The following is a 13876-nucleotide window of genomic DNA, read 5'->3' as shown; positions in this document are numbered from 1 at the left end:
AAGTGAGCCGAGAAAATAAAGAGGAGAGAAGGTCCTTTCCCCGGGCAGAGTCACAGCCAGGGTCCTTCTCCCCCTTCCCCTCGCCCCCGTCCCCGGTGCAGCGAGCCCCCCGCCGCCTGCCCCGCCGGTACCCCGCTTCCCACTTGCCCCCCGAGGCTGAGGGCTTCCCGTGGGGTTTTCCACCTCCCTAAAAACCGAGATGTTACCCGGGAGGGCTCCAGGCCGTGTCCCGTGTCTCCAGACCAGCCCCGCTCCACCCGCCCCGGGGACCGCACTGCCCGCTGCGACGGGGGGGGGATCTCCCGCCCCTTCCCCGCCGCCCCCCGGGCTGGCAGAGCCGCAGACACCCCTCCGGAGGGTCACCGCGAGTTCGGCTGCGAGAGGAAAATTATTTGTTATTAATCATGTGCTGAAAGATGGTGTGATGGGAGCGTTGGCGCTGCCTCTGCTCCCCAGGCTGCGGTCCCCCAGCCGCCAGGCAGGGCCCGAGCCGATGTGTTATAAACCCCGCAGCCAGAAAAAAAAAAATGTCAAAAAAAGGACAAAACCAGCTCAGACACAACCCCCAGGAGTCCGTCCCCAAAAGAAATCCCCTCCAGCTCTGAGGGACCTGTTCTCCGCGGGACTGAAACTCGCGGCGGGGCGGCTTCACGCCGGGACGGGCCGCGCAGCCCCGTGCAGGGATGCTGAAGGGTGCGCAGGTTGCGCGTCCACTGCAGGGAGTGGGGGCGGAGGTTCCGCGGGCCGGGAGGCCCAGCCGGGCTGGGTACGGGGCTACCCGCGGAGATGCCGCGCTGCGCGGGGGCGCAACCTGCGCGCTGCCGGCTGGCAGGACGCTGCGAAGGAGGGCGGGCCGGCGGGGTGCTGGGGGCGGGCAGGGGGTCCCGAGCCGCCCCCCGAGCGGCTGGGAGTGATTTTTCCACCTTTCCATTCGTTTCTGAAATATTTTTAATACCTCGCCGGCTTTAGGGGAGGCTGCGGGGGAGGGGGAGGAGGCGGGAGGGGGCATCCTCGGAGGAGAGGCGGCCGGGCGGCGGGGGCCGGGCAGGGGCCGGCCGGGGGTCCGCGGGCCTGGCCGCGGCCGCGCAAGTCGCGCACATCGACGGGGAGCGCGGAGGCAGGTCCGCCCGGGCTGGGCGAGCGCTAGATGGAGTGATGCATTAGCGAGACGGGGAGGTTTTAACCTTCAGGGGGAGGAGCCCCGTTTAACTACAGGCATTTGTTCTAGGGCAGGTCACTTTAATCTCTTTAGCTTTAAACTGTCCAACTCTCAACTCGCGTTTCTCTATAAGGGATCTTTACCACTTCCCTGCCTATGCGGCCGGACTGCCGAGCTTCTCCCCGAGCAGAGACAACCGGCTTCCAGGCACTGCCCAGATCTCTTCTTCCGACACCCTTAAAATAATACTGTTAGTAATAAGTGGATTTGGTTTTGGTTTTGTTGTTTGCTTTTGTTTTTTTCTTTTAAAAAAGAAAAAGAAAAAAAAAAAAAAAGCTCCTTGTTCCTTTCTGTGTGGAATAAACACCTGCAAACTCCCCCAGGCAGCCCGGCGCCCCTGCCATGGATTCCTTTAAAGGTGGAATGAATTTGGAGAGACTGCCCGAGAGCTTGAGACCCCAACCCTCCCATGACATGGCTTCCAGCTTCCATTTGCAAAGATCCTCGGAACCCAGAGACCCGATCGAGAACTCAGCCAGTGAATCCTCCGACACGGAGGTGCCAGGTAACCCCCAACAACCCCCCACCCCCACCCCCCCCGCCCCAAACCCCGCGGCCCCGGCCCGCTCCCCCCCGCGCCGCCTCCCCCTCCCCACCGCGCCTTCCCTTCGCGGGGCGGTTGGGGGGGGGGAGCTTTGCCCGCACCCCCCGCACAACCAGAGGTGATGGGGGGGAAACGGAGGCGGGGGGGGGACACAAGAGCTGCCGATGAGCCCGGCGGCTCCATCCCGAGCGAGCCCCGGCAACCGGGGCTGACAGCGCGCCGGGAGGACAACACGGCTCCCCAGCCCCATCCCAGGAGCTGCTGTTTTTATATATATATATATATAAAACACAGTTATTAATTGATAGGGTCGAAGGGAAAGGGGGGCTCTTCGGGGAGTGCGGTTTTGCCGGATGTTTCTGAAATAATGTCAGCTTTTGCCCGGGTTTATTTTCCAGCTCGGGTGGTGCAGAGATGGAAAAAGATCTCTCTGTCAAAGGAGGCGGGGGGGGTCGGGGGAGGGGGGTGAGAGAGGGGAAAAAAAAAATAATAATAAAGAAAAGCCCCGCAGAGCAGGAGAGGCGGCGTGGGGCCGGGCACAGGCAGCGCGGGCCGCCGCGGAGGGGATGTGCGCGGCCGCGGAGGTTTCGCGCGGGGGCTGCGCGCTTTTCCCGCTGGAAAAGGGTGCCCGCGCCCTGACCACCATGTGCGAGGGCTGCGGGGAAAGCTGTGGTTTCCCAGTTTGTGTTTAATTCAAGTAGCAACATTTCTAGGGTGACAAGGGAAGCCAGGAGAAGGAAACAAAAGCTGCAGGAAGGAGCGCGATACCCGTTCTCCACCGAGACCCTTTCAGGGGGAGTTTATCTGTTATTTAATTTCAATTTTTTTTAATAGCTATTGTTGCTCTTCGGAGTTTTAGCAGGTCCTATAACCTAGGGAATGACAGTGGCAAGAGTGGGTCCCGAAGTGGCACCCGGTGATAAACAGGGTTTTGGTTGTGCCTCCCAGCCTGATTCGCAAACAAAGTTAGGGACCGGCGTCTGGAAGGGACTCCAAGATTAGAGGGGATTATTTGAGATTAGAGAGGGAGATTTGCTCCATTTTGCCCTACCCCTGTGTGTGACCCCTCGGTGCTGGAGGAGGGCTGAGGTCCTGCCTGCTTTTCTTCTCCGAGAAGCTGCAAAATACCTTACACGCTTTATTATTTTTTTTTAATGGGGGAAAAAAAAAATACAAAAGCCGATTAAAGCTAATATGCCTTATGATTTGAAATTGTATCGCAGCCCAGCGCGGAGGCCGCATTTTTAATGAAATCCTGGCGGGGTTAAATCCGGAGTGGGGTTAAATCCCACCGCGGCCGCTTTCCTATATCCCCCCGGCTCCCTCTCGGCCCGGTTTCTCCGGGCTCTTCCCAGCGGAAACCCAGAGGATTTGTCTTTGCGGGGGTTATTTCGGTTTCTGTTTCCCCTCCGCCGCCGGGCCCTGCGGCTCGGCCGGTCCAGCGGCCGGGGGGACCGGGGGAGGGGGGGGTGCCGGTGGCGATGGGGTCTGTGCTGCAGAGGCCTTGTTTGCTCTGCAAACCTCTTAGAGCAGGGAGAGGGGCCAGCCGGGCTGCGATCGGCCCCTTCGGGGGCTTCCATTGAGCCGTTGGGGCTCGCTCGTCCTCCCCCCTTTTGCCAGGGAGGGTGCCCAGGCGAGGGGCGATTCCGGGGTGACTTTGCAAGGACGAATCCTCCCGGGCTTTGGATGCAGCCCGCGATTATTTTTAGACTCCCGTTTACCTCGCAGAGGTCGGGGCTGGATAAATGCCCCCGGCTCCTCCGCCGCCGGGATAAAACCTTCCAAAAAGAAGGATAAAAAGAAAGACAACTTCTCGAAAAGGGAAAACTCCCCGCGGAGGCCGGGGGCCGGGTGGATGGCCGCGGCCCCCGGCCCTGCAGCCTCCCGCCGCCTGGCCGCACCTTCCCCCGCTGCCGCCGGGAGCACGTTTCGTTCAGGCCTTTGAGTCCCTTTTCCGAGGGCTTCAACCGGGCCGAATCAGACCCAAAACCGGGCTGGGAGAGCCAGAAAGGCCGTTAGGAAAAGGGACCCGGGGTTTGTCCTCGCGTTTGCGGCGGGGCTGGATTCCTGCTGCCAGTCCGCGCAAATCCCGGCCGCCAAAACGCTCCTGGGTTTTTTGTTGGGGTTTTTTTTTTTTTTTTTTGCTTTGCTTCTTTCGATATGATTTTTGCAGAGGGCTTCGCTCGGCCTCGGGTTAAAATAAATCCTAAAAGTAGCAAAAGAAAAGAAAAAAAAAAAGGAATTCGTGGGGGAATGTAGAGGCAAAGAGAGAGGGTGCCTTTTGCAATTAATTGCTGCTGGGTTTTACACTCCTGCCCTTCCAAAGTTTCCTATCGCGGCCGCAGCACAACAAAGACAATGGAGCAAAGATCGCGCCCGAGGTGGAAGGGAGTGAGAAGGTGCCGTGGAAAGGCCGAGCGGTCGATGCTGCGGGAACCCCGCTCCTCCGCGATCGCTCTCACCCCTCGGTCCCCTTTCGAACCGGGCCGCCCCGGGGGTCCCGCTGCCTCCCCAGGTGCCCTGGGCCCGGGCAGGGCTCCGTCCTCCTTCCCCAGCCTTCCCCCACCCGGGAAAGGCCGGGTTTGGCTGCGGGGCGCTCGGTGGGTGCAGGGACCGGCGGGGACCCTAGTGGGTGTCCCTGCGCGTCGCTCCGGTGGGGGCGGGCAGGGCCGGGTGCGGGGACGGCGGGGCTGCCTTTGTGTATTTCTGTTTGAGAAAAAAAAAGAAAAAAAAAAAAAAAAAACGCCAACCAAAACCCCAAACCCCACCGCAGAAAAGGAGCGCAGCGGCGAGCAGAAAAACGAGGACGGGGCCGCCGACGACCCGGCGAAGAAGAAGAAGCAGCGGCGGCAGCGGACCCACTTCACCAGCCAGCAGCTGCAGGAGCTGGAGGCCACTTTCCAGCGGAACCGCTACCCCGACATGAGCATGCGGGAGGAGATCGCCGTCTGGACCAACCTCACCGAGCCCCGAGTCCGGGTAAGAGGGGCGTCCAGCCCCGCGGGGGTGCAGGGCTCTGCTCCGGGCCCCGCTGGAAAGCGTGGGGGCGTCGGGGAAATTGTCCCTTTTAGGAACCCGCTGAGGCGGTTTGCGAACAGCTCTCGACTGCTGTGGGCTTGATTTTAATTACTCAAATTGGGATGCAGAGCAGAGAGGAGAAATTCACCTCCCGGCCGCGGAGAAATGCCGCCCGGAGCGGGCCGCGGCCGCCGGCCCAGCGTTTGGGGACGGGCCCGAAAAGTTGGGGGTCGAGCAGTGCAGAGGGCAGCGGGGTGGCCGGGGCTTGGGAAGGGCCTGACTGTGGGGGGGAAGACCCCACCAGGGTTGGCCTAAACCCGACGCGGGGATAGAGCAACCCCGCAGCCGAGCAACTGGGCAGCCTCAGCGGCCCTTCCCCTCGCTCTGGTTATTCCCAATAATCCCAGCAATCTCCCAACAAACCGCTGCTTGATGCCATTGCGGCGGCGGGCTTGCGGCTCAGCCCACCACTGTCGGTGCCTGGCCCCTTCCCGGCCGCGCATCCTCCGCGGCCGCGCGTCTCCCGCGACCGCGGGCGGACGGAGGGGCTGTTTGCAGAGGCAGAGTGAAGGACGAGGGCTGGGGAGCGATTGCACTCCAAAGTCAATAAGCGCTGTAGGCACATACTTGTACGGCGAAGGAGCCTCGGAGCCGATGCCACCATATAAATAAATATATATATAAATGTACGTGTAGCCTCGGCAGTTCCTTAGGGAGATTTACGGGTGAAATATCCTGGCAATGAAGGACCAGAGCGGAGCTCTATTGATCCGTAGAATTTCTGCCCGCCGTGCCTGGGCTGTCACGGTTTCTCCACCTCCCCTTTGTGTTCCCCCCCCGCTTCCCCCCCCACCCGGGACGTTTACCCCCGCGGTTTCTACCGCGGCCGCGCACCCCAGCCGAGCCCGCGGACCGTGGGCTGAGTTCGCTGCCGCGGAGGGGAGAAAACCGGGATAAAACGGGAACCGCGGAGGGAGGGCAGCCTCGCCGTCCCGAAAAGCCACTTTTTTCTTTTTTTTTTTTTACTTTTTTTTTTTTCTTGGCAATTAAACCGCGAGTGACCAAATCGGATTACAGAGATTCTGCTTTAAACCTTTCAAGAGTAAACACCCATCTGCAATGGGGAAAATGCATCTGAAAGCATTGTCTTAATTGAGTTTAAAACAAAACAAAGCCGGAGCAGAGACTAAACTGCATTAATATTGCTGGAATATTTCAGGAAGCAAATAAAACTAATATATGAGTTGCCATTAACATAATTTCGTTCTCCCTCTGCGTTGAGATGTTTTGGGTTGATGTTCTGAGATTGCAGATTGCAAATCTAACCTTAATTTGCTATGAGGGCCTTCCTTTAAAATGTCTAGGAGCCATAATTAAAACTATTACCCTCATTTTCAGGAAATTCCTGTCTGGAAGCACCTTCCGAGGAGTATATTACAGGTCTTGAACATGTTGGCTTTCGTTTCCTATTTATATGGGATTCTTTTTATTATTGTTATTTTTTAAAATAGACTCCACCGTCCATTCTCCCCTCTTTCCCCCCGCAAAGTTTCCATCCTTGAGACCGGTGTTTAATAATAGTTGCGCCATTCCTGCGCCGGTAGGGGAGGCCCGAAGAGCTGCCCACCCCCCCCGCGTCCCGGCGGAGGGAGCGCAGCTTCCGCGGGGCCGGGCGCAGGGAACCGCGCAGTGTCCGCAGGGAGCCGGGGGGCGACGGCTCGGTCAGAGGAAGCCGCGGGGGGGGGAGCAGCAGGAGAGTCTCGCAGGCCGGGCGCAGCCGGGGCAGACAGGGCGATGCTGGTTTTCAACCTGGAAAAAGAATTTTGGGGCTGACCGGCTTCCATCACGGCGGGCTCAAAAGCTTTCCGAGGGCTAAAAAAATTATATATATATAAAAAATACGAGAGAGCCTGGATCAGGTTTTTGCATCAAACACCAGGAGCGGCCCCCGCTTCTCTGTTCCCTAGTCAGGGCTGTAAATTCTCATTAGATATAAAGGCAGAGGCTGCATCCACCCAAAGGCGATGCGGGGACTGATTTTTTTTTTTTTTTTAAACCTAAACATACTAATCCAATCCCCTTTTTTATGATCTGTAACAGGGGACTTTTATTACACAGCATTAGCGTTCGGAAACGCGGCGGAGCCGGGGCGAGCCGGCCCTAATCAGAGCGGGCCGTGCCTTCGCCCCTTGGCTTGCTCCGAGGGGACGGACCGAGTGTGGGGGGGACACGGGAGGACGCGGACACCCGCGAAGGCACCGTTGGCGGAGAGGCGGCTGCGCGCATCCCGCGGAATAGAGAGGGATGCGCGCAGAGCCCGCGGAGCGAGACCCCCGGGGCGGGGGGCTGCAGAGAGAGGCCGTGCGCGGCCGCGGAGCCGTGCCCACCTCCCCTCGCATCCCGACCGGGGTGGGAGTGTTGGGGAGGGGGGGCGGGGGAGGGCGGCTTTTGGCTGCGCGCTGCCTGCGCTCTCCTTGCGCGCGTCCGCGCTGCGAGGCGGGGAAGGGGGAGGCGGTGGTCCCGCACTCACCGTGCCGTGTCGGTGTCCGTCCCCCCCCCCGACTCCTTCTCCTCCCCAGGTGTGGTTCAAGAACCGCCGAGCCAAGTGGAGAAAGCGGGAGCGGAACCAGCAGATGGACCTGTGCAAGAACGGCTACGTGCCGCAGTTCAGCGGGCTGATGCAGCCCTACGACGACATGTACGCCGGCTACCCCTACAACAACTGGGCCACCAAAAGCCTCACCCCGGCGCCGCTTTCCACCAAGAGCTTCACCTTCTTCAACTCCATGAGCCCCCTCTCCTCGCAGTCCATGTTCTCGGCGCCCAGCAGCATCTCCTCCATGAACATGCCCTCCAGTATGGGCCACTCGGCCGTGCCGGGCATGGCCAACTCCGGCCTCAACAACATCAACAACATCAGCGGCTCCTCGCTGAACTCGGCCATGTCCTCGCCGGCCTGTCCTTACGGGCCACCGGGCTCGCCCTACAGCGTCTACCGGGACACTTGCAACTCCAGCTTAGCCAGTCTCAGACTGAAATCAAAGCAGCACTCCAGTTTCGGCTACAGCAGTTTGCAAAGCCCCGGCTCCAGTCTAAACGCCTGTCAGTACAACAGTTGACGGACTTGACACAAACCACCTCCGACAAAAAAAAAAAAAAAGAAACAAAAAAACCCACCACCGCCGACAAAGCAAATCGACGTTTAACGTAAAAGGGAAAAAAAAATAAAGTAATTAAAACTGATTAAAAGCAAAACCCGAGCAAGTGAGAGAGGAAAAAACTAACAAACAAAACACCACCGAAAAAAAAGGAAAAAAAACCAAAACAAACACCCCAAAAGCTCCGCGGACTTCAACTGTCTAGGAAAAAAACAATATTAATGCAACGGCGCAACCAATAAAACTGCGCTTTAAAAAAAAATTAAAAATAAACCATCAAAAACCGTAAACGGACCAGAAAACTTTTGCAAGAGACACCGAAATCTGGTACATGGATGAGTTGCAATTTTTTTCTCTGGATTATGCGGGTTGTATGTGTTTACTTGAACTTGCACAGGAGTTGGTAAGGCGGCCGCTTCCCCGCGGGGGGGGGGGGCGGCGAGGGAGGGAGGGGGACGCCTCGATGGTAAGAGCTGGTGTGACGGTTCTTGGCCGCTTGTCGCACGGGAAGAGTTTGGTTAATGTTTACCACTGAGAAACAGAATCACACTCGAAAAAAAAAGAAAAAAAAAGGGGGGGGGGGCGCCAGAAAAAAATATAATTCGCAGAGTAGATTCTGCGGGAAAAATGGTTAAAATATTAGGTATGAAACTATTAAAAATAATAATGACAAGGGTCAACCACTTATATAAGGTTATATTTATATCTACCGTTGCATTGTGCCGGATCATTGTCCTTGGCCGTTGAATAAACTGTTTTTAAAATGCATGATTCTTGATGTTTTTTCTTTAGTTGGAAGCTATAATCCAGTCATTCCTGATACTAAGCAGCTCAAGGTTCCTACCTCTTCATCCTTTCCAAAAGACTGCAGTATCCCCGGTTGTGAGAGAGCACAGAAACCCTCCAGCGCTGCGAAAACTGTTCAGCATTCTCCCCATCCTGATAATGAAATTATCATTCATCTTTATTTAAATGCAGGCGGTTTTTTTTCTCTTTAAAAAAAAAAAAAAGACAAACAAAAAAACAAACCCCTTTTAGAAATTCTAGGGAAAAAAAGAGAAAAAAAAGACGAAAAATGGTCTGTTATGAAGTGAATCCAGATACTGCATCTCTGCTAGAGAAATAGAGAGCCTCGGCGTCCGGAAAGGTTGCTTAGCAAAGCTGAAAGTGTTCCTTGCTTTTCTAACTGTGAAGGAAAAACAAGGAACCAAAAAAAAAAAACAAAACCCACAAACTCCGATCTTAAGGTGTTATTATCTTAAGGTGTTATTATGTAAATGTAGATACTTTAACAAGTGCTTGTTGGCAAAAAAAAAAAAAAAAAAAGAAAAAAAAACCAAACATGGAACTGATAAATATGATCTTTATTAATACGCATACAAAACGCATATGAAGTTTAATTGCAGGCATATTTGTTGCTTATTTTTGTCGATACTTATTACCTGTAGATGACAAAGAAACATAATATAAAATGCACACGGTACTTCTTTCCCAGTGTATTTCACACCTGTGGTAAACGTTACGCTGGATGTTTCAATTATGCTGTTGTGGATAAGGATGCAGTATATATATTGTTTTATAAGTTATGTTTTGTGATTTTATTTTTTTTTTCAAAATTAAGAGCATGGGAATAATAAAAAAAAAAAAAAAACAACAAAAAACCAAAAACGGAAACGAAATCTAGAAATGCCTTTAATGTTCTTTTCTGGCCGTGTTTAAGAGATCGACTAAATAAGAAGAAAAGCAGCTTTCTCCCCCCACTCCCCAGCCCGTGGTGGCATTCTGGGGAGGGCTCCTCCGCTTCCCCTCGGTAATTGCGCCGTCGCCCAACGTGTCCCCCCCCGCCCCACCCCGGCAGGGACCCGGCCAAAGGTGGGGGTGAAGGCATCCTTTTTCGGGGAGGGGGTGCGGGTTCCCTGCCATCCCGGGGGGCGGCTCGGGCAGTGCAAATCCTCCCCACCTCTAATTTCTAATTTTCCAGCAGATTTTTCCCCGCTGCCATTGCAGCGGGGCTGGGGGGGGGGGGGAGGGAGAGGCAGCGCTCCTCGCCGCCTGCGTTTCTGCTCGCACGAAAGAAGAACGAAATAATAATGGGTTGGGTTTGGTGTTTTTTTTCTCCCCAAAGAGTCAATCCTCGCACCCTGAAGACCCCCCCACCGCGGCGTGTCGCAGCCCTGGGACCGCTCCTTCCCGCTGAACCGTTTTCCCCGTTTTCTAAGGTGCTTTTTTCTCTTGCTCCTCCAAATTCTCCGAGATCCTCAATTTTAAGGGTTGTTCGATTTATTTCTTTTTTTCCCAAGCTGTTGCAAGCACAAAAGACTCTGATTTCATTATTATTTCATTGCTATAATGATTATTATTAATATTTTGTGGGGGGAAAAAAAAGACATAATTCAACCAACGAATTAATAAATTATCTGCGGCGAGGCCGGATCCGGCGGCGGGAAAAAGCCATTGCCGGGGCTGCCTCCCCGCCGCCCAAACGCGCTGTTTGCGCGGCCGCGGATGTCCCACACCCCTCCCAACACACCCCTAAACACCCCTCCGCGGGGTTTGCAGCTCCCTGCGCTGCTCCCCCCCCTCCTTGGGGGCTTCCGCGGCCGCGCAGGGCAGCGCAGCCGCAGGAGCCGTTCCCTGGCAGCAAAGTTGGGGGGGTGTCCGTGCCCGTCCCGGGGTCGGGGGGCTCCTCGATGGCTTTGCACCTCACCCGGGGGCTCAGCAGAGAGGAGCCGAGTCTCCTCGGCTGCTTTATGACTTATTCTGGCTGCGGGAGCGTGTACCAGACCAGGAAAACTCCTGATTTTTTTCCCCTCCAGCTTCCATCCGGGAGGGCATCCGCAAGCTCCCGGCTTTTATTTTAGCCTGGATTTTCGGTGTTCATTTTCTCCTGTTCCTGGAGGTAGCACTGTTAGTCCTAAATCAGCCCAGCGGCTGCAGGGCTCACGTTTAGCCAAACCCTCCTGCAAGTTCCAGTTGTTGGAGTCCTGATTCGCCCCCCCCCCCCCGAATCTCAGTTTGCGGGAAAGAGCTGGGGACCAGGGACACAGCCGGCTTGGGTTTCGGTGTCGGTGGCCATCACCAGTGTCCCCCTGCCCTGTGAACGTACCGGGGAGAGCTGATTCGCTGCTGCTGGGCAAAATTTGGGCATCTTGACATATTTATGGCTCAGGGAAAGGAAAATTCCAAGGAGACGCTGAGCAGAAAGCAGCTCCTACACCTTCCCTGTGCACTTTTACAGATGCCCTGCTTCCAGCAGCCTTTAGGTCTCCCCCACCATGGTTAGAGCTTGAATTCTTTGGGGTTTTGATGTGTTTGATACAAAGTTTGGGACCACCTTGCCCAAGCACAGCTTCCTTAGGGATATGCCCTTGGAGGCACCCAGGTGTGTGCCCATGCTGGGGGCAGATGAGGGGGGATGTCATTTAATGGTCCCTTAGCCCCTCAAAGTCACCAAAAGGCTGTCCCATGGATAAAATGTCTCTCCCCACTGCTCTTCGCACTTTGGTTTTCAAGCTCCCCGTGCCAGCGTCTGCCTGGCGGCTGTTCCCACACACGGCGGGTGATGGTTTTCCACCCCTTGCCCTGCGTATTCCTGCCAGTGGTTTCCAGCGCATGAAGCTCCAGCGGGTGATTTCTGAACCTGCACCGCTTGGACCCAGTGTGGCTCCAGCCCGGTGGGACTCTGCCTTCCAGCAGGGGGGAGCCCCAGCAGAGAGCCCCCAGATTGCAGCCTTGCCTTTGTCAAGGCGAGCAGATACTTGGAGCCAGAGAAACAGCTGAATCGAGTTTTCCATTTGTTCTGGGTGTGCTGGCTTCCCCGTTAGCATTTCCTTGGGTGCCTGGGGAGCACTTTGCATACCTACCCGGGCTAGGGGTTTGCTGGGGAACGCTGCATGGTCCTGAGAGGTCCCAGGCGACCGACCCAGAGGTTGCCGCACGGTGGAGGCTGCTATTGCACCGACCCAGATGAAGTTCACAAAGGCTTCATGCCTCAGACTGCCCTGTTTGTTCGAGATTAAATGTCTTCTAATAAAAAGCTGTGGTCAGTTTAACTCCAAATTGCATACTTTTCTTTATCTGTGGCCTGGAACTCAGCAAACTATGCAAAGTCCCATTTAAATTAATGGGATGCTTCAGTACTGATTTTAATGGGATTTTGTATAATAAAAATAACACTTAGAAATGCCCTAACATTTTGCTGCAAACTTGCAACAAAAGTCAGTGGAACCGGGATAATAAAAATACAGGCTTTATGTGAAACCTATGAAGGGTTTGTCATTAACTTCAATGGCACAGTTTCAGGCCTTATTATTTTAGTTTACCCTTGTATAAGTAAAAATTACTTTACCAATTAAACAGGAATCTGCGACAACTTTTCAGTTCCAGTCTGGCAACTCACATGTGAAAATTTAGTTTGATATTATCAAAACAGCCAAGACATTCAGGCTCATAAAGCAGCCTGTATACAAGGACCGAGAACAAATAAAAATAAGAAACTACACATTGTTTTTGCTAAGAGTTTGCCCATCAAACAACGTTAAGTTGTTACTTCTAAAAAAATACTTCAGATCCTTCCTTTAATCTATCCAGGAGAACAGTTTTCTGCTCACCCTCATAGAAAACAGTAAAAACCTCCTTCAAAGTAAAATATGTTTTAATTAACAGAGCTGCAAAATAAAATCCACAGCTATGCAACGAGCCTCCTCTGCAGCTCACCATTGTGCAAACCGCTCGGGCAAGCTGCTCTTATTAACAAGCTACAGGCTACGCTCTGCTCCAAACTGATTAAGCAGTAGGGCTGCAGGCAGATTTTCTATCAAAAATGTTTCAATGGCAGCCAGCCTTTTCTTTTGCGGCGTGATTTTTTTTTATTATTTTTTATTTTTTATTTTTTTTTAAACAGGAAAAAAGTCATTTGTTTGTCGCCAACTCCAATTTCTCTAATGAAGAAAGCATATGCGCGAAGATTTTATTTACCAAAAAAAACCAACTTCCCAACAAATCAAAATTCCCATAGGAAATTAAAAAAAAAAAAAAAAGAAAAATGAAAGAACATATGTGTTTGATTTTTTTTTTTCTTCTTCACCCAAGTAATTTCTCGCAAAAAAAAAAAAACCCAAACAGGTAACGATGCTTAATCTCGGCTAGAGATGAGCAAATATGGTCACAAATCTTCCCAGGAGCTGAGCGAAGGCTTGTGCCCACGGGCGAACGCCACCGGTGGAAATGAGCAGCCCAGAACCAGCTCCTCCAGCCACCACCGCTGGTACAGACCTACAACCCACAGCAGCGGGCGATGCCTCCCTGGAATAACACGGAAAAGGGGCAACCCATGCGGGTTGCTAATTCGAGTCTCGCAAAGCAGCTTCAGAGCTTCCCCCCACCCCCTCAAAAAAAAGAACAAAACCCAAAACAAAACAAAACTATGTGTTAATATGCAAGAAAGAGAAATCTGACTTAGTACGAGCGGGGACAAAATAGCGGCTGTCCCCCAGGAGTGCAAAGCAATTTATTTTACAGGCTTCAGAGTGATACATGCCCGGGTATAGGAGATTAGCAGGGGGATTTTCAAAAGCCCTGTGTGAGTGAGGACCAGATTTAAAAAAATGATTCCGTGAATCAGCCCTGGTGTGAGATTTTCCTAGAAGTGAATTAGGCACCTGGGATTTAGACACTGAGAGTGAGACTTTTAGAGGGATTTAGATGTCTGAAGATACAGCTAAGTACACAGTGGGATCTTTAAAAGCACCCAGTGCCTGTGTCTATCAGAGGTATCTGCTCTGGCTCCTTCCGAGGCTCCTCTAATGCCTGGGTGAAACTGTGGGAACCCAAAGCCCTTCCAGAGGCTCAGGCACCTCAAAAATTCCCACTATCCCTCCACTCCCTTCCTTTCTTTTTTCCCAGGAAGTCTAGAAGGAGGGAACGCTCATTTAAGAG

At 53.7% G+C, this 13876-nt stretch overlaps 1 protein-coding gene across 1 annotated transcript; it reads left to right on the top strand.

Annotated features, from left to right (window-relative positions):
- Nucleotides 1–1561: 1561 nt before the first annotated feature.
- Nucleotides 1562–7900, top strand: PITX1 (paired like homeodomain 1). The gene is made up of 3 exons (XM_063349149.1): nt 1562–1724; nt 4537–4742; nt 7361–7900. Exons 1-3 carry the CDS (start codon nt 1562–1564, stop codon nt 7898–7900), a joined length of 909 nt encoding a protein of 302 aa, XP_063205219.1.
- Nucleotides 7901–13876: the final 5976 nt, after the last annotated feature.

Source organism: Chroicocephalus ridibundus, chromosome 11, assembly GCF_963924245.1.
Source record: "Chroicocephalus ridibundus chromosome 11, bChrRid1.1, whole genome shotgun sequence".
Lineage (NCBI taxonomy): Eukaryota > Metazoa > Chordata > Aves > Charadriiformes > Laridae > Chroicocephalus > Chroicocephalus ridibundus.
This window is presented reverse-complemented; position numbering and strand designations above follow the sequence as displayed.